The sequence below is a fragment of the Eutrigla gurnardus genome (genome assembly GCF_963514095.1).
Source record: "Eutrigla gurnardus genome assembly, chromosome: 22".
Lineage (NCBI taxonomy): Eukaryota > Metazoa > Chordata > Actinopteri > Perciformes > Triglidae > Eutrigla > Eutrigla gurnardus.
The window spans coordinates 979924-1007860 of NC_139933.1; the positions used below are offsets into that span (position 1 = coordinate 979924).

At 43.2% G+C, this 27937-nt stretch overlaps 1 protein-coding gene across 1 annotated transcript; it reads right to left on the reverse strand.

Annotated features, from left to right (window-relative positions):
• Window positions 1-9: 9 nt before the first annotated feature.
• antxr1c (ANTXR cell adhesion molecule 1c) lies at window positions 10-27852 on the reverse strand. Its single transcript, XM_084001850.1, has 18 exons — window positions 27269-27852; window positions 17758-17829; window positions 16591-16662; window positions 16183-16264; window positions 16066-16096; window positions 15913-15986; window positions 15765-15833; window positions 14813-14893; window positions 14436-14496; window positions 13528-13626; window positions 13367-13436; window positions 9612-9690; window positions 7812-7907; window positions 7614-7652; window positions 7418-7519; window positions 7032-7199; window positions 6413-6493; window positions 10-2804 (listed from the first exon to the last, which is right to left on the reverse strand). The coding sequence occupies exons 1-18, from the start codon at window positions 27421-27423 to the stop codon at window positions 2538-2540; spliced, it is 1698 nt and encodes a 565-aa protein (XP_083857976.1). The 5' UTR covers window positions 27424-27852; the 3' UTR covers window positions 10-2537.
• Between the last annotated feature and the right edge of the window lie 85 nt (window positions 27853-27937).

Here is a 27937-nt window from a genome sequence, read left to right on the forward strand (position 1 = left end):
CACTCTCTCTGCTAGAAGCTTGGAAGTCAACTTTTATTTATTGATACCGTATAAAAAAATGGACAAGAGAAAATCATATATGTCTTTCATATTTTGTTTCAGTACTGCTGTTTATATGTGTAAACTGATTAACATAATGTATCTGATCTTGATTAGGAAGTCAACGTCCCCTTCAGGGCCCCTTCAGGTTCCCTTCAAACACTGATCCTGCATCAATGACGCTTTTATTCTGAAATCCTTTCTTGGGCGTTACAGAGGTCGACCGAATTCACCAAAATAAAGCCTCTTAACGTCTCAAACAGTAGTTGTTTGAAACACACTGAGCCCAAAGTAACAACGCTTTGTTTTACTATCCAAGCATTCAAATCAAATCTCCTTTTTTCAAAATCCGAAGCCCTGAAGGATCATGGGAAACGTAGTCAAATGTGGTGCTAGATATTGAGTAGCAAAACATGAGACATCCTCAGTGGGAACGAGCTCTCGCACCAGATTTCTACAAAAATCGATTGATCCGTTTGAACCGATTGGAACGCACCCCATAACATCCAGCCATTGTTCTCTCTGAGCTCTCCTGGGATTTATAACGTCAGTGAAGCAACGTATGTACTTTCCCCCGTTAAGCTCAGCTTTAAAGGCACGGAGAGCGATTATGAACGCATGAAGGAACACGTCGGAATGAAAGAGTGAAAAATAAAAGTAAATTCCAGAAGGCACTGGTGGTTATAGGAGGAGTACCAGCATTTATAAACCTTTATTCTACACCCTAAAGTCAAAATCTCATAGAGCCGATCTCGCTTGTAAATTTTTTGGGGGAGGGGCCATTTCACCTCCCCAATTTAGCATGTAGCCACCTCTAACATGTACACATCACTCCTGGTGCATTTTGGTGGTAAAGGAATCGAGATTCACACATTTTTTAGTGATTTCAAAACATAAAGAAATAAACATTCAGTTTTAGATGTTGGTCGGTGTAGCTGGAGGGTTTGTGAAATGCTGGTACGCCTTTTTATACGACTATTAACCGGCTAGCTGTTTATGTTTCCGTGCACAGCGTCCGTCTTGGTAGTTTGGACACCTTGTCGATATTTTCAAGTACTCTCCTCTTATTTCTCTCGGGGGAGTATAATAAATTAGATGCTCTTTGAACTGCCCTGCAGTTGCAATGTGACCGGTTGATGATACAAAGTGAAGACAATCATAAAACACATATTGGTATCAAAGTACAGTATCAGGAATGTGTATAAAAAAACAAAACAAACGTGAGGAGCGAAGTTAACCTGATTTCTGGGTTTTTTTCAATTTCAAAAAGTGAATACATACTGAAGTTGTCCAACAGTCTATGTGCGCAGATACCAAAAACAAAACATATATATATGTTGCTGTATTCATATTCAATGAAACATGAAAAGGGGGGTTAAGGATAACAATCCGAAGCCTCAAAGATATCCACCAACGTAACATTCAAAAACACGTAAAAAAACCTTTCCTCGTAACATCTGTACACTTTCTGACCACAGATTCATGGAACTGTAACATTTCATTAAAGGGCGGGATTAAAGAAGGCTTTGGTCCAAAATGTTTTCTCCTTTTAGCAAATCAGATATGTACGACGGCGTATCAGGGCCATGAGAGGGGGCAATATTCAAATAAAGTCGCACATTTGCTCCAGCAGCAACTTATTTACTTCCTCTATGAGCATCTTAGTCCAACCGCCCGATGACAGTTTGGTCTCATATCAATAAAACCAACATCATCGCCCTGAGGACCTTAGCGAGGTGTTGTCACATTATTTGCATTAATTAGAAAAATAAATGCCGGTTGTTAGTTTCTCTGAATATTGCCCCCCTCTCTCCGCTCCGTTTTTTTTCCTACAGCGACTCTGATACGCCGTCGTGTTACTTCCTCGACCAATTTAAATCAAAGTCTAATTCCCTAAACCGGATTCACAGCGATGGAGAAACCAGGTTTAATTCAGATTCTCATGTCCAACCTACTTTACCGCCGTGACTTCCTCTGTAACTTTGGCCTTGCTCAGTAGTTGATGAAGATAACGAAGACATTTCATCCATTGCGGTATTCTTCTGTGGACTTCCTGTCCCTACATGCTTTGCTGTCCAGCAACAATCCTCCCTGATCTCATAAATCACGCCAACACAAAAGTAGAAATATTTCCCCCGAATCCCCTCGTTCACTCTCTGTGAGGGAAGAAATGTCAAGTCAAACTGCTTTTATCAAACTTTGGACCTCATATTCCTACGTCTTCCCTCGCAGGATGATTATATTATTTTGAAAAGCCTTCTTTTATTTTGAAAAGACTTCTTGCTAAATGCCCTAAATGTAAACGTTCTAACGGTCTGACTTGACTCTCTCCGGGACAGAAGAGGAACGCGGAGCATCCGGGGCTGGAAGCTGATATTTTGGCGTATAGCGGGACTACCTCCGGCAGCGAGGACCAAGACCCGGTCCAGAGAGCGGTAAGTCTGAGATATGAAAGCGGGGCGTGTGGGGGGTTGGGAGGCGGGGTTTGTCTGTGGGATTCAGGGTCGGAGGCTGGGCGGGGGGCGGGACGGCGGTGCACAGGGAGGACCCGGCGGGGTTCGGGATGGCGGCGGTCCAGGGGGAACCGGGCCTGCTGGGGGGGCTCTGGCAGGAGGGCTGGCGGCGGCGGCGGGAGACGGCGGGGAGGAGGAGGGCGCTGGGCGGTAGTCTGGCGGCGGTGGCGACGGCGTGTGGATCGGGCTGCGAGCTGCAGCTTTGGCTGCCGCCGACTCTTCTTTCACTCTGGTGAAGTTGATGCACCGACCCTGAAGGGAAGCAGACACATGTTCATGGTCTCCAGAGGATGAACCCCACTGACTTTACATCCCCAGCCCACCACCAGGTCCACATTTTCATTTGTTTAATTCTTTGGTTTCAGATTCATAACCTGCACTTTGTGTTTACTGCTAACTAACTGCTAAACATTAGCCACCTAATACAACATAATAATAATAATAATAATAATAATAATAATAATAATAAATATCAGCAACCTAATACAACAACATAATAATAATAATAATAAATATCAGCAACCTAATACATAATAAACAACATGAACATTTTGAATCAGATGCAGATTTAAAAATAGAATAAAAGTACAGACGTACTACGTGTGACATGGATTTTGAATAATATTTGAAGTAAAAAATGCCTTCAGGAAGCAGACACACAATCCGAAGCACATCTGGGTTTAGAAAGCAGTGGCATCAGTCCACCACATGGTACAGTTACTGCTGTGTGTGTGTGTGTGTGTGTGTGTGTGTGTATGTGTGTGTGTGTGTGTGTGTGTGTGTGGCCAGCTGGTGTTCCAGATTACACTCAAATCCCGGCTTTGTCTCCCCGACACAAATGATCCCGGTTATCCCAAATGTTCTGTTCGAGGACTGTCCCTCCCCAAAGACCGTCACACTAATGATGAGACCATGTGTGTGTGTGTGTGTGTGTGTGTGTGAATGGTAGCAGTGAAAAGCTGCATATAAAGTTTTAACAGCAGTAAGGTCGACTTATCAGACTGTAAAACAAATTAATTTGTTCCGGCAGAAATCAGGTTTCGCTCTCGAGCCGCTCGTAAAAATATTACACTAAACCACGAGTTCACGGAGGTCGCCGTTACCGTGGTAACCCTACCCGCTACCCACAGTCTGCATGTGTGTGTGTGTGAACGAACGTTTAATCTTTTAATAACCAGCGAGTTCAGAGCGGCGAGATCGGGGTTTTATATTAGAGATGAAAAATAGATCAATATAAATAAATACAGCTAAAAAAGCTTTTATTTTCTGTAATGTCTGTGGAAGCCACATTCTGGATCTAATCTGTTGGTCTACGTTGTTTGGAAACAAAGGGAGAAAACAAGACTAGAAAGAGGATAATAATAATATATGATATAGTATATAATAATAAATCCAAACTGTCTAAAAGGACAAATAAGCTGCTGTGATTTGAATAAAAGGAATCCAGCTGTCTCCGACTCTTTAAGCTGTTTTCTGTCCTTTCACTAAAAGTGAATTAAAACGAGATGCACTGTGCCTTTAAATGTGTGTGAACCTTGTTGCAGGTGAGAGAGAGAGAGAGAGAGAGAGAGAGAGAGAGAGATGTGGACGGCGTTTAAATAAAAACTTGGTGTACGTTGTTCTGTGGTTTTGAAGTTTATGAACATTTTCCTGGATTAAAGAAAGCCACACTCGCTCGTCCTCCTCGTCTTATGACCGTCTCACCAAGGTCATTAAACCGCCTCGGTGTGTGTGTGTGTGTGTGTGTGTGTGTGTGACACTGTGTGTGTGTGTGTGTGAAACACGGGCGGTTTGGTGGAGATATGACCTCATGTCCTTCAGCTAGCTAAACGCGTCCCTCAGGGAGGCTTGTGTTTATGTGCATGAGAGAGAGAGAGAGAGAGAGAGACTACAGCTTCCTCATCCTGAACTCTCTGATGTCAGTGGTTTGGTGACACACACTCTCATAATGGCTAACATCTAGATAACTTCACACACACACACACACACACACACACTCACACTCACACACACACACACACACACGCACACACACACACACAGACACACACACACATACACACACACACACACACACACACACACACACACACACACACACACACACACACACACACACACACACACACACACACTCCTGCTCTGATTCATACTGAGCAAACAAAAGAAGGAGGTTGTTGAGTTTATTGCTGGAACAAAGAAAAAAACGTGTGTGTGTGTGTGTGAGTGTGTGTGTGTGAGTGTGTGTGTGTGTGTGTGTGTGTGTGAACATGATCAGATCTATTCTTTCTTTCAGTGTCATCAGATTAATTAAATTCACTAAATACACTCTGTACAGAACTGTAGCCGGGTCGGTTCTCTAGAAGCTGTTGCCATGGCGATCGGCATGGCGATGAAAGAAGCTGTTGTCAAAAATCAAGCTTCAGGTTTTAGGGTTTCAGATTTTCAGGGTTTCAGGTTTTCAGGTTTCAGGGTTTCAGATTTTAGGGTTTCAGGTTTCAGGGTTTCAGGTTTTCAGGTTTTCAGGTTTTCAGGTTTTCAGGTTTCAGATTTTCAGGTTTCAGGGTTTCAGGTTTCAGGTTTCAGGGTTTCAGGTTTTCAGGTTTCAGGGTTTCAGATTTTCAGGGTTTCAGGTTTTCAGCTTTTCAGGTTTCAGGGTTTCAGGTTTTCAGGTTTCAGGGTTTCAGATTTTCAGGGTTTCAGGTTTCAGGGTTTCAGATTTTCAGGGTTTCAGGTTTCAGATTTTCAGGGTTTCAGATTTTCAGGGTTTCAGGTTTTCAGGTTTCAGGGTTTCAGGTTTTCAGGGTTTCAGGTTTCAGGGTTTCAGGTTTCAGATAACGCCTTAAAGCGACTTCACTTCCTCTTTGAATCAACATTACACATCCTGGACGTGAGCCGGCCTGCGAGATGTTTCTGCCGCTTCGTTACAAACCGCTCGATGACATCATTGGAGTGGAAAGAGAGGCGCCGAGCCGAGCGTACGCATGCAGCCGTCGCTAACAGCTTCTCTGGGAAACAGAAAATCTGTTGACTCAGGAAATCAGATCCCTAATCTGTTTTTATTTGACTGCCAGTTTGCCTTTGGTGGAGCTTTAATTGTCAGCTAATGGTCACTGTTTTGCTGAAAGCGGATCCTTGTCCATGTTCCCGTCTGAGGTGCCAAGAAAACGCTCTTAAACGTGGAATTCCTGTTAAAAAGGAATCGTTGGAAATGTTCTGCTAATAAGGAAGGATTTTAACTAGTGCTCCGGGACCGGATCAGCAGGGGAGGGGGGACAGGAGGACCAGGTCTACAGCCAGGCTAACAGCTCTGCAGGGACGGATGGATGAGGGATGGATGGATGAGGGATGGATGAGGGACGGATGAATGGATGAGAGACGGATGGACGGATGGATGAATGGATGAGAGACGGATGGACGGATGGATGAGGTATGGATGGATGATGTATAGATGGATGGATGGATGGGTGATGTATAGATGGATGGATGGATGGAGGAATGAGAGACGGATAGACGGATGGACGGATGGATGAGGTATGGATGTATAGATGGATGGACGGATGGATCAAGATCAAGGAGGATTTCATCCCACAATATTTTCACAGGTTAAAAAGTAGCTAAAACAACATGATATGAGATTAAAATATGATCCTGGGCGTCATGAAACAAAACAGCACTTTTCAAGTTACCAGAGAACTCAATAAAAGAGACATAAAAGGAACATGGGAACCTGAGAGATGCCTGGAGGTGGAGAGGAAGGTCAGCAGGTATAAAACTCTGCAGGACTCAAACTTGTGGACCGGGGGGAGGAAGTGGATGTGAGAGGCTGTGTGTGATGACAGACCGGCGGAGGTACTCACATGATCCCCGGGCTGAGGTCTCATCAGGGAGACCTGGTCGTACCCGCGGCGGAACAGAGCCCAGATAGCATCCAGTTTACCCTGAAGACCACGGAGAGGGAACACGTTTAACATCTGGACACCGCAGACGCAATCACAACCCTATCAACACCGTTTCTACTGTATCGGTCTGCGGTCCTCACAAGTGTACCAAACAAACACTCCAGCAGCTGATTGGCTGCTTCCTCTCTGCAGGCATGTGTCCTACTTAAACCCTGCTATAAGGTGTATATGACTGGATGGAGTGATTCTAGTGGAGGAGCAGACGGATGATGTCTCTCCGTCTGGAGAACACGTTAAATCACTTTGGCCACATTCATACTTGGAAGGTTTTGTGTGCTTTTTGCAGCTAATGATACACAAATATGTCCTTTCCTCCTCCCTTCTGTCTTGTGAAACCTCTAAGTTTAGGCTGCGTTGTGGGTGGAGATGGAGAGAAAACCCAGCAGTTATTTGAAACTCGCCGGGCCGGAGCTCAAAAACGTGCCGCGGTCGGACGATGAACAGGATCGTGAATAACTGAAATGTGTGACTTTAGCTTCTCTGCTAAACACATGAGGGATAATGAGTGAGCGTTTACCCGGATGGGCGTGTACCACTTCCGGTTTTGAGGCGCCTTCTTGTTGTGAGCTTTCCTGGGTTTGGGCTCGAAGGGCTCGTACTCCTGTTCCGGCATTTTCACCACGGCGTTCTTGGGCTTCTCCAGCTTCGCCCCCTCCTCGGTCGAGCCCTTCCCCCCCCAACGCACCTGCATGAAGACACAGCGGCATGTCGTCTGTTGGTGCTTATGTTGTGTTCAGGGCTCCTCCACCTTCTCCAAAGTCACATTTCAAGCACTTTATTCTACATCCAAGCACTTGAAAACACATTAACATTCAAGTGTTTTCCAGGATTTCCAGCACCCGTACCGACCCTGTTGGTTGTACATTTAATGGTGATTTTTTTGTATTTCTGTCATCTCGTCACCTCCATCCTCTTGATCCCTCCGATTCCTCGTCCTCCGTAATACGAGGCGTCCACGGTGGGCCACTTCTTCTTCGGCATGCCGTCTTCATCGTCTGAACTCTCCTAGAAAATGCATAATTACACAAAAAGAACGTTTTTTTTCTATATCTCCTCACACAGATATAGAAGCTTTTACAAGCTTGTGTGTTTGACTCACGGGCTCGGGAGGAGGTGGAGGAGGCGGCTCTTTAATCACCTGTGGAGCAGTAAGAGATTAGTTTTCCACAAACACATTAATCACATCTCACAACCTCTTCAGGGTCTTTACGTTTGTTTGTGCTTTTTTGTAAGGACCCTGTGCTGCTTATCGGTGTTTTAAAAGTGTTTTGAAATGTCTGTAGTTTGGGTTCCTCACCACGGTGCAGCAGAGAGGCCAGAACCACCACATGAAGAGCAGGGCCAGCAGGAGGAACAACACCAGCAGGGTGATCAGGAGGATGGTGCCGTCGAACTGGGGAGTGAACACACAGTGGAGAACGTTACCACCACACATATGACATCATCGGTCTAAAAGGGTGTACTGGTATGAAACTAGAACACCTCAGGATCAATCCATCCATCGATACCAAAACACAGGACTTCTTCCAAGGTGTTCTGCAACGTCTTAGTGTCTTATTTCTTATACATTCTCGAGTTAAATTGAGCACCAAATCTGTGTAATAAATGCTTTCAACCCCCAAAAACAATTTTATGAGACATAATCCTCTTCAGGATATTCTAAGCCCTTTTACACTTTTAATCAAATACATAATTTATGAAATAAGAACTATTTCTCCCCCTGAAGAAAAAGCCAGACTATGTGGGTAACACAATCCTACACCGCTGGTAGTTGAAGAGAGGAAATTGTGAAATGCGTTTAGTAACAGAAGTAGTCGAGGGAATAAGAGGAGAAGCAGAGGAGGTCTTCAGTTCTGCCAACGTCAATATTCCTGTTTTTTGTTGGTGAGCGTTCGCTGCGTGATCGCTGAAGGAATCCATCAAGCTAACTCTGAGGGAGGCTGGCATCCAATGAGCCAAACATGGTTCCCATTACAGACCGCTGATGAGGATCACATGTGGTTGGACTTTCCCCTATCTATCCATCCTCTGGGCCGGGACCCTGGGGGGGGGGGGGGGGGGGGGGGATTCATCTGAAAGCCACTAATTATTATCTCTTGGAGATTTCCCAATCAGCAACTTTTCTACAACCTTTGATCGCCGACGAGCAGAACTTAACGGTTCAGCAAACATCGACCACATCTTAGTTTTGTACACAAAGCGTGAGTTTCTCATGCTTTACAAGCACAAGGACTACAAAACCCAGAGTGGCCCTCTGGGAGAAGCAGGGAGGAGTTTGTCCGTCTTCACTTCTGATTCATGTTAATGTTGTTTATTGCAGACCCGTCACCATCACTTAGCAACTCGTCTTGTTGTCTTACGCCCGGAGTGACTTTGGGCTGCATGGTTTAGTTCCGACTAGGGGAGAAAACGAAGCAGCTAATTGCTATGGTGTGTCTAATTGAGCTCCGTTTGAATCCACAGTATTTACATGGATGTCACGTGGACCGAGGGGAGAGACTCTGCTGATGTTCTTCTTTTGTTTAGTTCAATTCAAGAAGTGGGTCGTATTTAATCTGGCTTTTTAGGGGATGAAACAACCGGTTAAATGCTTTGCACAAGGGCACTGTTGAAATTGAACCGGCAGCCTCGTTTTTTTTCTCTCCTGGGGGTTCAGAGGGTCTTTTTTTGGGGGGGGGGGGGGGGGGGGGGGGTCGCTATGACAAACTCCTGTGGTTTGGCTCCCGAAAGAAAAGAGGAAAAATAAGAAAATGGAGAAGAGGAAGATGAAAGAGGTGGGGGGGGGGGGGGGTCACTGCAGAGAAGAAAAAAAACAAACTTGTAGGGAACGAGAGACGAGGTCGGAGAGGCCAGAAGAAGCAGAAGGAAGAAGAGTGGAAACCACATGCATGACAAGAGGAAATGGAAATATTCCAAAAGTAGCTCCATAATTCTAGTTTTTAAGTTTTTGTATGAACTATTTTCTTCTTTTGTTGCACTTTGATGCATCTCCAACAGGAACCGGACAGAACTTCCAGCTCGTTAGCTTCATTGTGATGATTGTACTGATCCACTGGATGGTGAATAACCTGCAGGACTGGTTAAAGTCTCCACTTACACACTCAGTGGTGGTGATGTGCACGTTGCTGCTGATGAAGGACAGACCGTCGTTCATGCTCACCTGCAGATAAATCACCCTGAAACAAAAGAAGGAGACCAACACAAAGGACCAAGTCAGTGCTGGGACGTTGCAGTTTGTTTAGTCTGAAGCATTTCCTTCTTAAACTCAGTTTATTTGACCAGAATGATGTCACTTGAACTCGGGTTCACACCAAATCACGTCACCGAGCCGACAAACAACAGGAAGCAATCACAGAACAAAGAGAGCGACGCTGGAAATCAGTTTCTTCAAAGCTCTGCTGGACTCAGATCCAGACGAAGGCGGTAAAACATGTGACCAGAACCAAGTCCAACAAAATGAGCTGCTTGATGAGACGTTTGCAGTTTGAGTCAAACACAAAGGTTTTCCACTGTGGTTGAAGACCAGAGGAGGATAAACAAACCGAAGGTGTGATCGCGTGTCACAAAGCAGGCACGCAGGCCGAGGTGGGATGGATGAACTTCAACCAAAAAATGGAAATGGAAGAAAAAAAGACCTGCAAAAAGTTCAGAATGTTGTTTTTTTTTACGGTTCTGGGCAACGTGACACCGTCCCTCTTTAAATGTGTGATCTCTGCTTGTTTGGAATGTAAAATAAATCAAAGTGTAACGTTCTCTCCTCTCTTCTATCATGGATCATCTCTTCCTCCTCCTTCCTCCTCCTCTCCAAACTCCTCCCTGAACCCTCGGAGGGTTTTAACTCTGCATGAGTCCTCCTTGATGGTCTGAACCGTCCCTTCCTCCTCCGAGTGGGAAAAACAATTCTGAGAATGTCATGTGACGTCTCTCCTGCAGACCTTCAGACATGTGGATCAAAAGGCACATATTTCAACCCCCCCCCCCCCACCATCCCTGGTTCTTATTGGGAACCAGGAGAACGTGAATGCGGTCTGGCAGAAAGAAAGCAGGCCGGCGGACCGATAAACCTGTCTTTCCTCTGAGTCAGGGAGCTGTCTGTCTGCTTGTAAAAACAGGGGGGAGAAGAGGTGGGTTAGTGGGTGAAGTTCATGATCAACAACAGACGCACCTTGTTGATGACAAACAGCTGGGCTCGGAGGGATTCAGACTTCAAAACAAGTGTTGAAGCGAGAGAGAGGGGTTCAGAGGGTTTCTCTGGGGCAAAACAACACGCCTCAGAGTTACTCTGGGTTACTCAAGCAATAGTAAACATGCCGTTTGTTGGGACTATTTTCTGTGGCGGATGAATGCTTCATTGGTTCTTGAGTGAGGATGGCAGGGAGGATGTGGGGGTCAAAATAAACTACAATGCCGTGTTCTCTGGGATGAAGGAACATTAAGTTTGAGTCGTTTTTATAAATCTATCTCCATCTCTCATATATTTTACTGGATTCTTTCTGTCAGGAGGAAGACGAGGAGCTGCAGCAGAAACACAAACAGTGTGAATTTGAGGATGTGGAGGAAATGTTATTTGTAGAGCGAAGTGTATGACAGCTGCTCAGCAAGGAAATAAAACAGACAGGACACACACACACACACACACACACACACACTAGAATGGGATATACACTAGAGTTCATGAGCTGAAAAATCCACATTACAACACAAGCGTTTGCTATGAAAAGTAACCCAAGAGGCTTATTAGTCAAAACTAACTTTGTTAGTCTGGGTATGAATGAAGCAGTTTTTCCACACACACACACACACACACACACACACACACACACACACACACACACACACACACACACACACACACACTTGAAAGGCCAGGCCGACTGCTACATGGCTTTGATCAGCACAAAAACCGGACAGGGAGACGGTGGAAGGAGGTCTGGGAGTCTGACGGGGATGAAAGAACGTTTCTGGGTGACGGAGCCGAATAAAAGAAAAATGAACCGTCGGGCTGGTGAAAAGAAAAGAGCCACCGTGGCACCGAGAGTAAAGAGGAACAGGGAGGGGAGATAAGTGTGGGGTCGGGGAGGCGGGAGGTGAAGTCGGGATGGAAAGTTCAGGAGAACAGAGAAGATATACAAAGAGCTGGTCTGGACCGGCACACGATGTACCCGCAGGTTTACGACCCTCCGCTGAGGTATCGATTAAAGCTCCAGTCATCAGCCTTAAAGTCTTTCCTCCCTGCAGTTACAATCTAAAATCTCTCTTTTCCACTTCCAGTGCAAGTAGCAGGGTTCCTCCACCTTCTCCAAAGTCACATTCAAGCACTTTCCAAGCATTTCAAGGTGCATTTCCATGCTTTTCCAGCCCCTTCCAGCTGTGGTAAACTCCATCTTTGTATCAATCCAATGGTCAGTATTCAGTCTACTTATTATGTCACTTGTTCATCACATTAAATGAGATGTTATTGTCCTCTAAACAACCAACATGATGTTTGGAGACAGCTTTTTACAGAAGGACCACAAATGAAAGGAAAACTAATTCCACTAACAGATCCACAGAAATATAATCACCAACTATTTTCATCATCTGTTCATCATCAAAAGTCATTTTTCATAAAGAAATGTCAGAAAATGCTGTTTTCAGTCCCTCAGATATGGAGATCTTCTTTTCTCTGTTCTATCATAGATGTCATCACATTAAAATGCAAGAGTTTTCAAGGATTTCCAGCCCCCGTAGGAAGAGTTATTAACCGTGTGTTGGACGACGTGAGAATGAAAATGAAGGAATGTGTGTGGTAATTACAGATGATTAGCGTTACAGGTCAGGAACAGTAACAGTGAGTGATATTCAACCACCGTGAACTGAAGCCTCTCTTCTGTGGCCTGGTGGACTTCTCTTCCCATAAATACTCGGGTCAGAGAGGTTTGTGGATTGTTGATGTTGGAGACAGCGACTCTTCGGGTTTGCAACAGAAAAATACTGTCGTGACTGTCGTGCGGTGAATGTTTGAGTAAAACAACCTCAGTTGTCTTAGTTTTCACGTCCCGCCTCCTCCTCCTCCTTCTCCTCCTCCTCCTCCAGCGAGCCGGGGAACATCGGAGTGATGAAACCGGTATTTTTAGTGCCAATAGATCTGATCCTGGACTAACAAACACAATCCGCTCTCATCAGATCGACTCCCACTCATCTCAGGCTGAAAGCCAGGCAGCGTAGTACAACGCAGGTCAGATGTGTTTTTCTCACACGGCCAAAAGGAAAGTAGAGTTCTTTGGATCTGGATCAGAACAGGGCCGACAACACAGGACCGGATGTGAGACCTGGAATCAGGCTCTTCAATGCTCAAGGATTCTCCAGGATCATGCAGATTACATGAAGCTGATACAGAAGTATAGATATGTATTTCACAGCAGTTTGGACGCCTTTAAAGCTGCTTTATTAGTTTATTAAGCCAATTAAAGGCAGTGTAAGTTTCTATCTACTGACGTGTTTCCCAGTGAAACTCACTGATTTGAAGAAAAAAATATTACATTTTGGTTTAAAAATATGAAGACATTGACTTTTTTTGTCATGAGACCGATGAGTGTCTCTGAAAGTCAAAACAACAACCCGGTTGTTCCGCTCTAATTCAGGAACACAAGCAGCACAAAAGCACGAAGGCTTCACCGCTGCACGTGTTGCCGCGGCTACAGAGCCGTATTGTGTTTTGCTGCACCGGGATCTAAGAAGAGAGGAATGCGGCCGCGTATGGGGATCGTAAAAAGGGCTAATGTATGGCAGGTTTCTAGTGCCCCGTCTACATGTGTTTGAAGGCAAACCATGTGATCAGAGATGTGGAATCACACGAGAGAGGTCACCTACTTCCCAACTTCATCGATGACGGGAGCCGGACACAGTAAGAAGGTGTTTTCTACTCCAGCCGGCTTTTCATCTAGGAGACAAAGACAACGTGTTTTATTGAATACGCCGACAGAAAGACGACAACAGTGACCCAAACAGAGACCCTGAACCTCGCTACTCACTGACTGTGACGGTGTCGTTGATTTTGAAGCTGCAGAGCACCTGGTTGATGTTCCTGCCGTGCAGAAAGCCGTTTCCTCTCACCACCACTTGGAAAGACTCTGGTTGGACAACACAACAAAAAGACATGTTAGACATCGTTTTCATAGCCACACAGTTCCATTTTACACCCACAGCACGGATGGAGGGCATGTTTAAACCATCCTTCCATTGATTACGTTTATTTGTCTGCGTGAGGTCAATAACATTTGAACAGTCATCAAAATAAAACAGCCTCAACACATATATATATATATATAAATATGGCCCTTAAATCTAACCTCCAGAAACTGACCAAGACATAAAGGCAGTTACAGTTAAACAGAAACAAGTCTCTGATCTGGCAGGGTGAACATTTACACTACTGTCTTTAATCTATGAGCCCAGCGTTTATGAGTCAGCTTCTCCACCACTCAACAAGAGAAAATCAACATGTCACATTGACTTCACTCGTAGTTGTATTGTTGACTGTAAAGCAGAGAAAACACTGCAAATACATGAAGATGAGCCTAAATCTGCAGGACTGAACTGGACAGAGGCCAGTATTCTCTTCCAAGGGAAATACTTAAGCAATTTACAGCTTGATAAAAAGACAAAAGCAGATGTGAGAAGCTGTAAAAGTCCTTTACAGTGTTCATTTGCACCCTTTAATGTCCTTATTAATACTGGTTTAACTGTCATAATCTCACGGTCAATCCTTTCTAATGACACCCGCTGATGTTAATCCCCGTCCCAACAGACTTCCTGTTAGTGACCCGGATGCCCATATATGGGCGTTTTTCATTCCTGAAGTTAGAGATGGGGAAGCAGTTGATGGGAGGCTGACACTGGTGTGTGTGTGTGTGTGTGTGTGTGTGTGTTAGCTCCCCACCTCCTGCACACACACTGGAGGGCTCAGCTGCCAAAATCTCAATGCAGGATTTCTTGATGATCTGGAGGCAAAATGAGGAGAACGTCGTCATTTTTTCTACACTTGTAATACCGACGCTGGCCTCTTTGTAACACGCAGGTTTGCCACATTTTACTGTAGTAAAAGAAATGTCAGTCCAGAGCTCAATAAAAGAAATGTCGCTGAGCTTTGAGTCATTTCCTTCGTCACACTGCATCACTGTCTGTCGACTCAAACTGTGACATCATGCAAGCTCATGGTGATGAGGAACAAGGTTTCTGTGTATTCATACATAAGTCAGTTCTGAAAACTCAGGATAAATATATGAATATTAATGCAACAGCAGCAGATGAGTTTACCGAGTCGATGACGCCGCGGAGGGCGTGGAAGCCTCCCAACACAGGAAACACGTGCTCGATGGTGTCTGCAATGGTGGCGAGCTGTAGAGGGAGGAGGGTTCAGTCAGAATTCACTAAATATTCATGAACATTTGAGTGTGTTTATGGAGACATATCCAACATTCAGAGGTGGAGGAAACTAGATTAGATGACTCATCGATTAGTTCTGTGAAACTGAGTTTCTTCACAAAGACTCTAAATCTGGCCTCTCATACATATTTCACATAAAGAGCCTGAATCATCTTCCTCCCCCTCCTCATCATCATGTTATTCAAGTTGCAGACGTTTCTCCACTCCAGTGTTGTGTGTTGGCATCCTGAGACCTCAAAAATCACTTGGATCGCTTTTCAGGAAATTTTAAATTATGGGTTTGCAAAAATTGCACAGAGGTAAAACGGCGTTTCCTGCAAGTCTGGATTCCTGAGCACATGTGGTGCTGTACATGCACGGCCTGTATATCAGAGCAGATGTCAAATTCAAGCACTTATCAAGCACTTCAAGGTGCATTTCCATGCTTTTCCAGCACCTTCCAGCTGTGGTAAACTCCATCTTTGTACCAATCCAATGGTCAGTATTCAGTCTACTTATTATGTCACTTGTTCATCACATTAAATGAGATGTTATTGTCCTCTAAACAACCAACATGATGTTTGGAGACAGCTTTTTACAGAAGGACCACGAATGAAAGGAAAACTAATTCCACTAACAGATCCACAGAAATATAATCACCAACTATTTTCATCATCTGTTCATCATCAAAAGTCATTTTTCATAAAGAAATGTCAGAAAATGCTGTTTTCAGTCCCTCAGATATGGAGATCTTCTTTCCTCTGTTCTATCATAGATGTCATCACATAGAAAACTAAAATGCAAGTGTTTTCAAGGATTACAGGTGTGTGATGTTGGACGTTACCTGAGTCTCGTTGAAGTCTTTGACACCGACACAGTACACGATCGCACCAAGAGACCGAGCTCTCTCCGCCTGTTGGAAGACACAGTAGTAAGTTCCAGAACACATGAAGGACTATCCATCTGCAGCAGGGGTTTCTGGGAGTTTCTACCTCTTGCTGCGCCGTGATGAGCTGATGTTCCTGCAGCTCTCCGTCCGTCAGAGCGATGATCACGCTGGCGGTGCCTGAGGAAGCAGACGAGTTACAACCTCGGACATAATCACAGCTTTAACTAGACATCAGAACAAATGGTTTAATGCGTACCGAAGTTCTCCTGGTAAATCTGCTCGTTTGCCTTTAAGTGAGAAGACGTTTTCATGGTCAGAAAGTTTCACATTTAAATGTTCCAAGTTGTTTTTAGGCATCGGGATGAAGACTCACCCTCTGCAGGCCGAGGTGCATGAAGGTGTCTCCACCAGGAATCTCTCTCTTCAGAGCGTTCAGACCCTTCCTGATGTCCACTCTGCAGAGATTCTCTCCTCAGTTAGTATGATTCTTATATCTCTATCCTTTACAAAGGTTTCCCCACCATTCTGTCCATACTACATAATATACCGGCACTGTTTGCATTGACATTTGCACTGTTTTGCTGTTGCTTTATTTATTTTCTTTTCTTTTCATATGATAATAAACGCTTTGAATCTCGAGTCTTTGAATCTACTAATGAATGAATCCCTGAATGAGGTACTTCAGTTTACTTTACATTTGATTCTTTGTGTATGAAGAACTAGAATATCATGTATTCATTGTAGTTCATGTATTACTCCAACAGACTGAATCATCGTTTACCTGCTTTCTGTCAGTTTCATGATGGTGGATGCTCTGGAGGAGAACGTGATGAAGGACATCCTCAGCATTGGACTGAAACAGCAGAAAGAAGAAAAACACCATCATGAGTAAAATCCCCTCAGATGACCGGACCTCTCTGATGATTCCTGCTAAAAGACTAAATTCAATAGCATCTGGCTGCTGGCCGGTGATTTCCCACCTTGTGCAACAACGTAAGTCAGACAGACATCAACTTCTGCATCATCTGAGATTAATCGGAAACATTGTGAAATAATTGTTTTCATGAAAAGCCTCTCCGTCACCCATCATGTGCTTTATTTTAACGCCAGACAGTGAATATCCCATCGTGGATAAACTCTGTGAATGCTTCAGATGTGGGAAGAGGTTGTTTGTCGGCTCAACGTTATATATAGAAAGGAATGACATGCATGTAAACATACACATGCTGGATTACAACATGTGTTATTTGTGAGAGAAAAGCTTGAAACGCTCCCATGTTTGTTTGAAACAGAAACTCTGCTGTGGATGAACTGAGTCGCTGCAGGTGTTGTTGTGTCTCTGGAGCAGAAAGGACGAAACAAAACCACCAGCTGAAGGCCAGCTGCTGAGATTTCATACATTTTACACTGAATTCTATTTAAATATGGTTCAAACTGTAGCTTTCAGAGGAAGCAGTCATATGTACAACCGGATTAGTTCCTGCTTCAGGATCTACACCTCTGTGAGACAATAAAGGTGGTATGGGCAAATTATGTTATAAGAGCATAGGATTATGTAATTCCATTTTTTTAGAATAACTGATAATAATCTTTCAATTAAGGACGTTTCTTTCAAGAAAAGTGCTTTCTATATGTTTCCCCTCATTTCCAGGCCTGTCTAATCTTCTTATTGTTATAACCATTGAAAGCTGCCATGCAGACCTTCCTGCCTGCAGACTCCAGGTCAGCAGAGTGAGACATCACCCCTGCATGCTGAGTGCCTTAACAAATGGTCATCTGTCACTGTGGGGACGTATATATGTATTTCACTCTACCGGAGAGACTGCTGCGTAAAGTAAAGTGTGTGTTTCTCTTTAGTGATCTACAGCTCAGGGCTCCAGGAAGTCAGTCAGACGTTACAGCATACAGTCATGTATTTATTTGATGGGTTCACTGAAACCTCTCTTACCTTTTGAATTTCTCAGCTAAATTCTCCACAAAGTAGTAGATTTCCTCCCAGTGGTTCTTCACACTGCCGGACCTGAGACAAAAAGAAAATCATGAGTTATATCCAACTGTCCATACAGATGGCGAACGCGTAACAATAAGAACAAGAATACAAGAATAAGAAAAGTATCAAAATACAGCTTACACATATGTCCCCTTAACGTCCCGGTCGTAAACTATGATTTCTGTGAGTTACAAATGATTTGTTCAGCTTGAAGTCAATCACAAATATCAGAACTTAAGCTATCAGACACACACTGACCTCCATATGGTGGAGCAGTCAAAATGGGGAAAAATAGGGCTTTGTTTGCCAGAAACGACAGGGGGAAGAGTCATTACCCCCAAACAAGAACAAGCTGTGTGTATTCAGGGTAAAACACAACTGTTTGTCTTGTTACAGTAACTTTATTTAATAGGAGCAATATTACTGTAAGTGCTATTTAGCTGCTACATCCGTTATCTGTGACTAAACCGGCTGGTGGGGAGGATATTAAACTCGGGGAATAACCCAGTTAGTCTGCTATACATGGGGGCCTGTTGAGATAAAAGAGGCTGCTGGTGGTGGTCTGGTGTGTAATTTAGCACCCTCCTGTATCCTAAATGACGCCCTGGAGGCTGAGGAAATGGGTCCTGGTCTCCCCAGGGGGAACCGCCATAAAACTGGACTATTATAGAAAATAAAAGAAAAAACTCCCGACGGAGCGACCTTCATTTCCTCTGGGCTGACTGTGTGTGTGTGTGTGTGTGTGTGTCTTTAGCGGCTTGATGACCAGTCAGCAGGTCATCCGGGAGCAGAGAGATGACACATGGGAAATGAGCTAATTGACTGTGGTCACACTAGAGGACTATTTTAGAGGATGAGGCTTACTTAGAATAAAGTGCACGACTGATGAATATTATTCTGGGAGCTGACTGATGATGTAACGGCACTAAGACACACTGGACTGATGTGTTGATATTTATCTGCATGGGACAGGAGGTCAATGATGTTGGAGGAGCAGGGTTTCAATTAGTTGGAGAGTTTCCATTGAGATGTAGTCCACCGAGGGATTGTGATTCATGTTATGATTACTATAAGTAATAATCTTTAAATGGCACGAAATCCTACTGGAATCACGTTCCACATCTCTTTGGCAAACATTCCTTTAGAGAAAAACATTCAAATAATGTTCATAAATAAATAAAGCATGCTCTATGTTTCACTTCTGTAGCATAATCATGAGCGAGACAGCTTTTTAAACCTCTCATGATAATATTTACAATAAACCCGATAAATGATCCCGCTATCACCTCTAGACATCATAAACAGATGGAAGTATTTCTGTCTTTTTCTCGGGCTGATGAGAAAACAGTGTGATTCCTATCAGCACTGTTTACTTTCTGTACAATGTATTTTTGGATTATTTGTCTATTTGAAGTTACAGGAACAAACATGGCCTTCGTCTTACACGTTGCCTTGGAAACCATCGTGGCAAAATAGAAATGTAAATGCAAAATGAATTGTGACTCTCGTTTCTACCAGATGGTGTTTTTGTGTTATTGCTTGGCAGAGTCGGGGTCCTTTATTGGACCGGGCTGATGGGGGCTGACACAGCCAGGGAACACCAGGGATTTTCCCATCATGCCTCAGCCATTGCCAGGCTCTCTCTAAATCTCTAAAAATATGTTTGGTAGACCGTTTTGTATGAACAATACTGTTGTGTTTGTTCTTTTACACGTTGTACCGTCACTCAGCTTGTATCGTATCTGCAAAAGGTTGTCGGAGGAGTTGATCAGCAATTACATCATTAAGAACAAAAGAGGAATGAATTAGCTGAAATGGGAGCCGGCTCATACTCAAGATTGTGTCGACTTAAATCCAAGGGAAATAAACAAGCTGCTAAAAGGAAAGTAAAAACAGGAGGATCTTGCTCAACGAGTAGAGCATTGAACGTCTGCCAAAGCTGGAGGTCCCGTTGTCTTGGGCCACCCATGCTGGTAAGTAATATTTAGATGATTACTCCAGAATACAATCAAGGCTTCCCCAGAACTATATATGTAATGTAAGTTCCAGTGTTGCCTGTCAACTAAACATGCTGCCTCAGCATTTTGTCAGCAAACAAAGAGGAGGAGACCGTACAATCAACAAAATCCTTGAAGTGGAGGAGGAGAGATGTTTAGCTTGGATGTTCAACAAAATGTGCAGCGCAAACAGAAACAGAAACAAGGATTGCACACACAACTAAACACACTTGCGACCTCTGACCCTGAAGGACCGGCCCAGTTTCTTTGGTAAAATGTTCCATTACAGCAACGAACAAGTCTACTGTGTAGCGATCCTTCTGGAGAGTATTTATTTTAACATCAGGGTGAACCTGAGGACTCCCACCTTTTTGGTTTTTCGGCTGCTTATCTTTTTTATTTCTGAACCACAATGGCTCTTGTTTGACTTGGGGAAAGTACAATTGTCTGAGGTGGAACCGAGACTTCGCTTGCAGTTTCTCTCACCTGTCCAAACAGCGTTTGGGGGAAAGGAAGTGGGTCATTGCATTCTGGGATTTTTTGATGAAACTATTTTATGTGGTGCCTTTTCACCCCTCCTCCCCTCTTAATCCTTTGAACTAAATTTAATCGTCTGAGTTGAGTCGGTGGTTTTGGGAGTTTAGGGGGTTTTAAGACAGAAAACAAAGATCTCGACAATTCGCCGACAAAGTGATGGAACAGCAGTTTGACATTATGTCACGATGAATCGTTGACAGCGTTTTTTCTTGAACCGGACGGATTCTCGGAGCGAGATGAAGAGCATGTGTCTGGGCCGTCGCCATCCGAGAGGGAAAAAGAGACAAAGGAAAAGGAAGGAAAAGAGCTGGGAGAAGATGAAGAGCCTTATCGTACAGTAAATTCAGCTGACTGGGAGTGAGATAATGTGAAAAATCTGTTGGCATCGAACACAAAACTTTGCTGCCAGAGACATGCCGATGATTCGACGAAACCCCTCGACTGGAAGGTTTCTCTCCAGCTGCTGCAGCCACCACAGCTGGCATCCGAAGCACCCAAACCACCAGAAAACCAGAGCTATGTGTACACAATCGATTAAAAAACTGTGTTGTCAACATCTTTTTATTTGACTTCATTTATTTTTACAAAGCCCACGTGGTCGCCGGGTTTCTAAAGGCAGGATTGTGAACTACAGTGGTCCCGGTTCTGTTCCAGAGGGGCACCATTGTTGCATCTCTCTCCACCTATTATTATATTTCCTGTCAACTCTAATAAGGGCACAAAATGGTTTAATTTAAAAGACATTGAGGTTCCCAGAGGGGTATATTTGAGAACTTCCCCTCCACCACCAGCCTGTTGAGCAATTTAGCATCTTTATGGCTCTTGTAACTGAGAAAGAGGATCCTTAAGTGGACCAAGTTCTACACTTTAGTCTCTCAAACATCCGAGGTGATGACCTCCGGTCTCCAAATAGGCACATTAATAGCTAGTGTGATTATCTGTCTGTTTCACTAGATGTCCCGTGAGGATGAAGGGAGCAAACCTGAAGGGTAAAAACACCATCAGTCATTTTAATAACAACCTTTTTCTGCAGGCGGGGTGATTTGGAAATGTCTGATTCGTCAAAAAACGATGCAGAGTGAACGGATTGGAGGAGAGGCTAGCCAGAAAAGACAGAGACAGAACAGGAAACGAGAGAAATAGCTTAACGTTTAAGTCTTTAACTACAATGAATGAGTACTTAAACTTTATAGTGACCATTTTAAAAGTCGTTCCAGTCCTCCGCTGCTCTCGTCTTACTTCCATACAGGATGTAAATCAATTAGCTGACTGCTGACGCATTTTTGAACTGTGCATCATCATCAGAGTGTCAAATGTTCCATCACTGTGAAGTCTGAATTAACGCTCGCCAGTGTTACGTTGTTGTTGTTCGAGCTTACAGCCGTGCTGTACTGGCTCTGTGAGGCTGGACTGCTACATAAACTATTAAACATTATGAACTTTGATTCATGAATGACCATTCTGACCTTTGCCATGTTAGTTTAGCTCATATTCTGGCTGCAGCTGGTAAAAACGAATGTGTTTTTTTCTCTTTACAGCTATGGCAACTCCTGTTTGGTCAGTTAGATATATTTCTACGTTTAGAAATACATTTGAATAGCAATTTAAATCCGATTATGTTGTATTCACTTAGCGTTCTCAAGCGACATAATGAGGCAACTGTTACGACCAAAATCAAACAAATCCAAAGCATATATGTTCAGTTAGCGACGAGTTAGCCCCTGAGCGCTAACGTCAGTAACAGTATATAAGTTTTAGTTGTAATGAGTGTCCAAGCTAATGTTAGACGTCATGGAAGTAACTTAAAAACTTGCAATGGCTAAATAGAAGAATCTCAACCTCATCCGGCTAATCAACAGTCCCAATTAAGCCAATTAAAGGTTATGATAACGCTACTGTAAGAAACTCTTATATAACAAAGACACAGGAGGAAAGGAATACTGATTGCATGGAGGTAAATAACAACCATTCATATATCCATAATATATCACTGTGTGCTTCCCCCACATGGCCAAGCGACAGCGATGATGTCACAACGCCAACCGCTCTTAATTTGCCATTTTGAAAGTCAGGGAATAGTCGACTATGCCTATAATCCTGTAACACTACCTAAAGCATATTGCAGCTGACGCGTGTTTGATATTTTACCACATTTAAAGACCCGGCGAGAACTTCTCCCCCCCAGAGGCCAACAGGATGACGGCATGTGGGAAAAAGCTCCGTTGGGCCGAAGTCTTAGCAGCTCTCCGCTTCGTTCTCACGCTTCAAAGTGTTGAAAAGAAGCAGAAAAGAAAAAAGAAAACTCCACTAAAAAGGTCTGCCATTCCAGCTGGGCCTAACCCACCCCATCCCAGCCCAGCAGCCAATCACAGCGCTCCAATTCAACTGACTGGGCACAAGGATTTGTTTGTTTAAAAACCACTAACCTACTTTTACAGAAGTCTTTACTGCGTGATTGCTGAGCTAATGCTGCGTGTCAATTCCAAAACCAGGAGGAAACTATGGGATAGTTAAACCTGGGCTGAAGCGTTGAGATGTGTGTGAAAAGATGGATTTTACTCAGATTATCTAAAATGTACTTTCCCCCCCGGGTAATGTATGTAACATTAGCAGGGGTTTTTAGATTGGTGTCATTTATCAAGACAGAGCAGCACGCTGCAAAAAGGACTGACAGACAAAACACCGAGCGAGAGCCATTCCACAGCGAGGACGTATTCCACTGCAAGAGACATATCCAAAATATTTATGGACTGCAGCTGCAGTTGGGTTTTTCCGCTGACTTGCCAGGATCGAGGCCACATGTCCCAAACGGCCAAACGTCGCACCGACTCGGGAATAAATCAATAACAACAGCTTTTTGCAAGACAAGACTGAAATGACGTTCAACAGCAACAAGATCAAAAGGCCTGATAGAAAAATAGACAGACTAAGACTTTGTCTTATATGTATATTATATATATATATATATATATATATATATATATATATATATATATATAAGAAGTATATATTTGTATGCTGGCTGATATGCTATGACTTTAGCTGATAATCTTATCTATAAATGTAACAGTGATAGCAATACTGTACAAAAAATGGAATATAATTTTCACTTTACTGTCTTTGTGTTTCCGTTACCTTAGAATGAGCAGTTTATACACTGTTGCCCATAAAGTCACAATCTTCTGTTTATTTAAATGTGTTAGTAATCACTTTTGATTGGGTTCAATGATTACATGTGTCCAAATTAACCCAGGTGAAATTAATTCATGCATAACATGTGTTTGGTGCTTAAAGACAAGACATTTGCAAATTATTCCAACTTCATGACTTCATGGGGCGACCCTGTATCAACAAACGGAGCTGGCTGTGTTTCTACGGTAGCCCAGGAGGGACAAACCCAACACTGGATCTAGAGGCCCTAACTAGCTAATGTTTTATATGGTAAACAGTATGCTGAACATCAGCATGGTAGCGTAGCATCGTGCAGCCTCGAGGAGCCGCTAGCCCGGCTGTCGACCTTTAGTCTAGTTTGTGCGTGACTTTATTTAAGTGGAGAAAGCGGATAACTGGCGTTTCATATAGGATGCACCACAACACAGGGTCATTAAATGTGGGTGGCAGGGTGTGACTACGGCCCAAGATGTACTCCATCAAAACAACATTTTATCTTTTATTTGCCCTGGGTCTGGAAATTCCTTCATGTTAAACACAAAACACCCTCGTTTTCATCTTGAGACCCTTGGTGTTCTGTATTGTTCTTTCTCCTGCATGACAATCAAGTGTTAGCACTCTCTAATTTACTCCACCGTCTGTATCCAATTAGTTAATTGAGCCTGTGTATTTGAGCTGCAGCATAACACTGTGTGCTGCTTGAATGGTCATTTAATTTGGATGCAAACCTCACTGGTCCCACCAGTGGTTATGCTAACACCTCTAGCATCGCTCTAGCAGGACAATAAGCAGCTGAGGATGATCTGTCTCACTAAAAAATAAATAATAATAATAAAAACCCAGTCTCAGATGTCCCAGATTGAACCTGGCAATCATTCAGGCCTTAGCAACCGCTCAGCCTGCAGCCACTCGTACGGATCGGAGAGAACACTATCTTCATGTTCCAGCCATGACGTGACATCATCATCGGCCCCGAGTCGGCAATAAATACCTTTTTAGAGTCGACTTAACGAGCTGACGCACGCAAGTCATCTTTCCTCATTACTGTGGAAATCATGACCCCCGACTACACAGCGGCCAAAGTGTGTTTCTCATTGTGAATCAAACGCTTGTTTCAACAAAGTTTGTTCATATTGTTGTAAAAAAAAAAAAGATGCAGTTTCCCCGCCAAAACAACCGAGCTACATATCCCACAGATTCATACTGACGTTATCAACACACAGCCACGACAAACGTGAATATCATCATGAGTGACTTTAAAAAAGCTGTTTAGTTCACGTTCATGATAGAAGAGTGGAAAAATAAGAGCCTGATGTATTTATCTTTTATTCATAATCAAAACAAGATGTGTCCTATTCGTGACACAATAAAATGTTTATTTTTTTAACAAAATATTAAGTGATAACAGTATGTTTGAAGCATGTTTTGATGATTATAGTATCATGAAGCGCAACTATTTTGGCCAGGATAATCGTGAAATTCTCATATCGTCGCATGTCGAGTTATTCTTTACTTTTGCTTCATTGAATTAATATGCTACCCGTGTCCAGTATTGATGTACTTACTAGGAGACTAAGATTAAAATAATTGACATCCTCTGTGGCCGTTCTCCAAAAGCCGTCTGTCAGCACTCAATCTCTTCTGTTGTGTGAATCACTGTGAATCACTTCCTGTCTGCCCTGTTTGACATGATTTTAAAGACTACTCCATCACGCTTTGGGGATTTACAAAAGACTTGGACCCACATCCATGCAGGACTGGAGTCTCTCTTGAATCCTCTACAGACTGAAACTACATTCTCACACACTTCACGCGTTCCATATGGATCAACCATGGCGAGGGAGAGTCAGACCTGGTCTCGTAAAAACCCAACCTGAGGGGTTGAGTCTCTTAATGAGCCTCCTCTCCGTTTGAAGTCCACTAGCCGACGTCTCAGCGTGGGAAGTCACCTCCAGAGTGGGCAACGATGCAGGCTAACAATAGTATCTCAGTGTTTACACGCCAAACGCCAACGCCGTCCTCATCATGGGAGCACTTCCCAATTTATGTCCTCTTCTACAACGGTGTGAAAAAACGGGATACCAAATGTTTCAGGGTCACCAGTGATGCTAATTTGAGACAGACGTCCCCCCCAACACACACATACATACACACACAAAACAGGTGTTGCGTGCAACGCTTTTGTCCTCCAAATCAAGACCACATTTTCCATAAACGTTGTTGCTTCCTGCCGTTGCTGGTTTCCCCTCCCCGTTCCTGGCAACGCTCAGTTAACGCACGGAGAGAGCGATAAGAGCTGATACAGCACTATCACGCTGAGGCACTCTTCAGATAAAACCTCGGTAGATAGAATAATAGTTTCCTAGTTGCAGATTCTCCATCAATTGTTTTATACTGTGTAATCTACTGTTGTTGTATTTGTATTATATATATATGTGTTTGTTATTTGCACTACCCCCTTGTGCTGCTGTAACTCTGTAAGCGTTCCCACTGTGGGACTAAGACTCAGCTCAGCTTTATTGTCTATTTCAGTTTCTCACTGTTCCACAGTGAAAGAGATAAAGTGCACAAGCACAACAGATAAAACAAGACATTTCCTAAACACTAAAGTTAACAAGAACGTGCACAACAGATAAAACAAGACATTTCCTAAACACTAAAGTTAACAAGAACGTGCACAACAGATAAAACAAGACATTTCCTAAACACTAAAGTTAACAAGAACGTGCACAATAGATAAAGACATTCACTGATACTAAAATTAAACAATCAAATAGCCTTTAATATAAAAATCTACTATGTATATGTCAGAAAGTAGCAGCCTTTCTGTATGAGTGGTAATAGTGCAAAAGACAGTTCAGTAGTAGCAGCAGAACAACTTCTGTATGATATGACATGTAATAATTATCTTAAATGAGCCTCAGTGGCTGTTTGGATCCATACATAAAATCATTGATGTCTCTCAATTGAGGTGTAGATCTTATTTAATCTGCATTGACTGTGTTACTGTGTACCATAATGTAGGAAAATAGAAAAGACTTGCACTTTGCAAATGCATTTTAAAAGAGGCAGCAGGCACTCTGCAAGTTTTTCCCTGACATTTTATTTTCTCCCCGCCTGAAGTCCAGCGCTAAGATGTCACACAACCACAGCATTTTTCCTATGTGGGCGTATAAATGAAAGAGTGAACAGTGAGCAAGTCACTGGGCAAAGAGCAGGAAAAAAAGTCCCTTTTAGCATGGGTGGGAATAAAAACATTAAAAAAACAGCCTCTTTATTATGATAAGTTATAAATTATTCGATTTTCTTTCTCATGACAATGACTTAATAATGATAAGTGGGTTTTAATTTGCAGGGAATTAGAGAGATATCAACTTTTAGTTTTCGCTTATTCAGCAAACTGTACTTGCACATGTCAGCCTCCTTTTCCAGTCACCGCGCGCATGCGCACATGTCTCCACGCAGCTGTGCTAATCAGCTAAGTAGCTAGTAGGTAGCCTAAGCTAACAGACGCTAGCTAGCCTAAAAGTTATCTTTTCTACTTTTTTTTTTTTTTTTAACAATTCGTGTCAAAAACTTTGGTTTTATGCGACTCACGTTTGGAAAATAAGCTTTTTTTATATTTCCATTTACAGAATGACAAAACAATAAAAAAGTAAAGTAAATGCAGATGTTAGCTTGTTTTTGGGGTATTTTGCTAGCTTCGTTACTGCAAGCTAGCAGCAGATAATGTTTTTTATGAATATGAAGCGGTTTAAACTTACTTATCAAGCACAAAGTAGAGGTCGAAGGCGCCCTGACAGGAGCTCTCCGCCTCCCCCTCCTCCTCCGTGTCGTCCGGCTGCTCCGGCTCGCCTCTCGATGGAGACGACAGCAACAATAATCCCAATAAAACCACAAAACAAAAACGTCTCGCCATCGTTTCTCCTCGGTGGAAGAAAGCTTACTTCCTTTTGTGGATTAAAAGAAGAAGAAAAAAACACAATGCTGAAGCGTCTTCTTACATCCCACAACCAAGTTATATAATTATATAATTAACGAGATGCAACAAAGAAAGGATGCTGTTGAGCTCAGTTTACACTCATGACAGACAGACAGGTAGATGCTGTCTGTCTCTCAATGAGGATTTAAACAACACGTTTAGGATGTTTCACAATCCATGTGTAGTTTACAACAACAAAAAGTTTGCAGAAAACAAATCCAAACCCTCTTCAGTGAGGAAGGCTTGCTTAAAATGAATGGCTGGCTTTAAAAAAAATAATAAAAAGGATAAAAATGTTCCTGTCAAAGTGTCAAAAACCCGGTTCTGGATCTGAAAAAGCCCCAAAATTCAAAATGAAGCTGCTGGGTTAATGTGGAGCAGTGTGTTGGAGGAACTGGACCAGGTGTCATATTTCAATCTGAGGGGGAGAGAGAGAGAGAGAGAGAGAGAG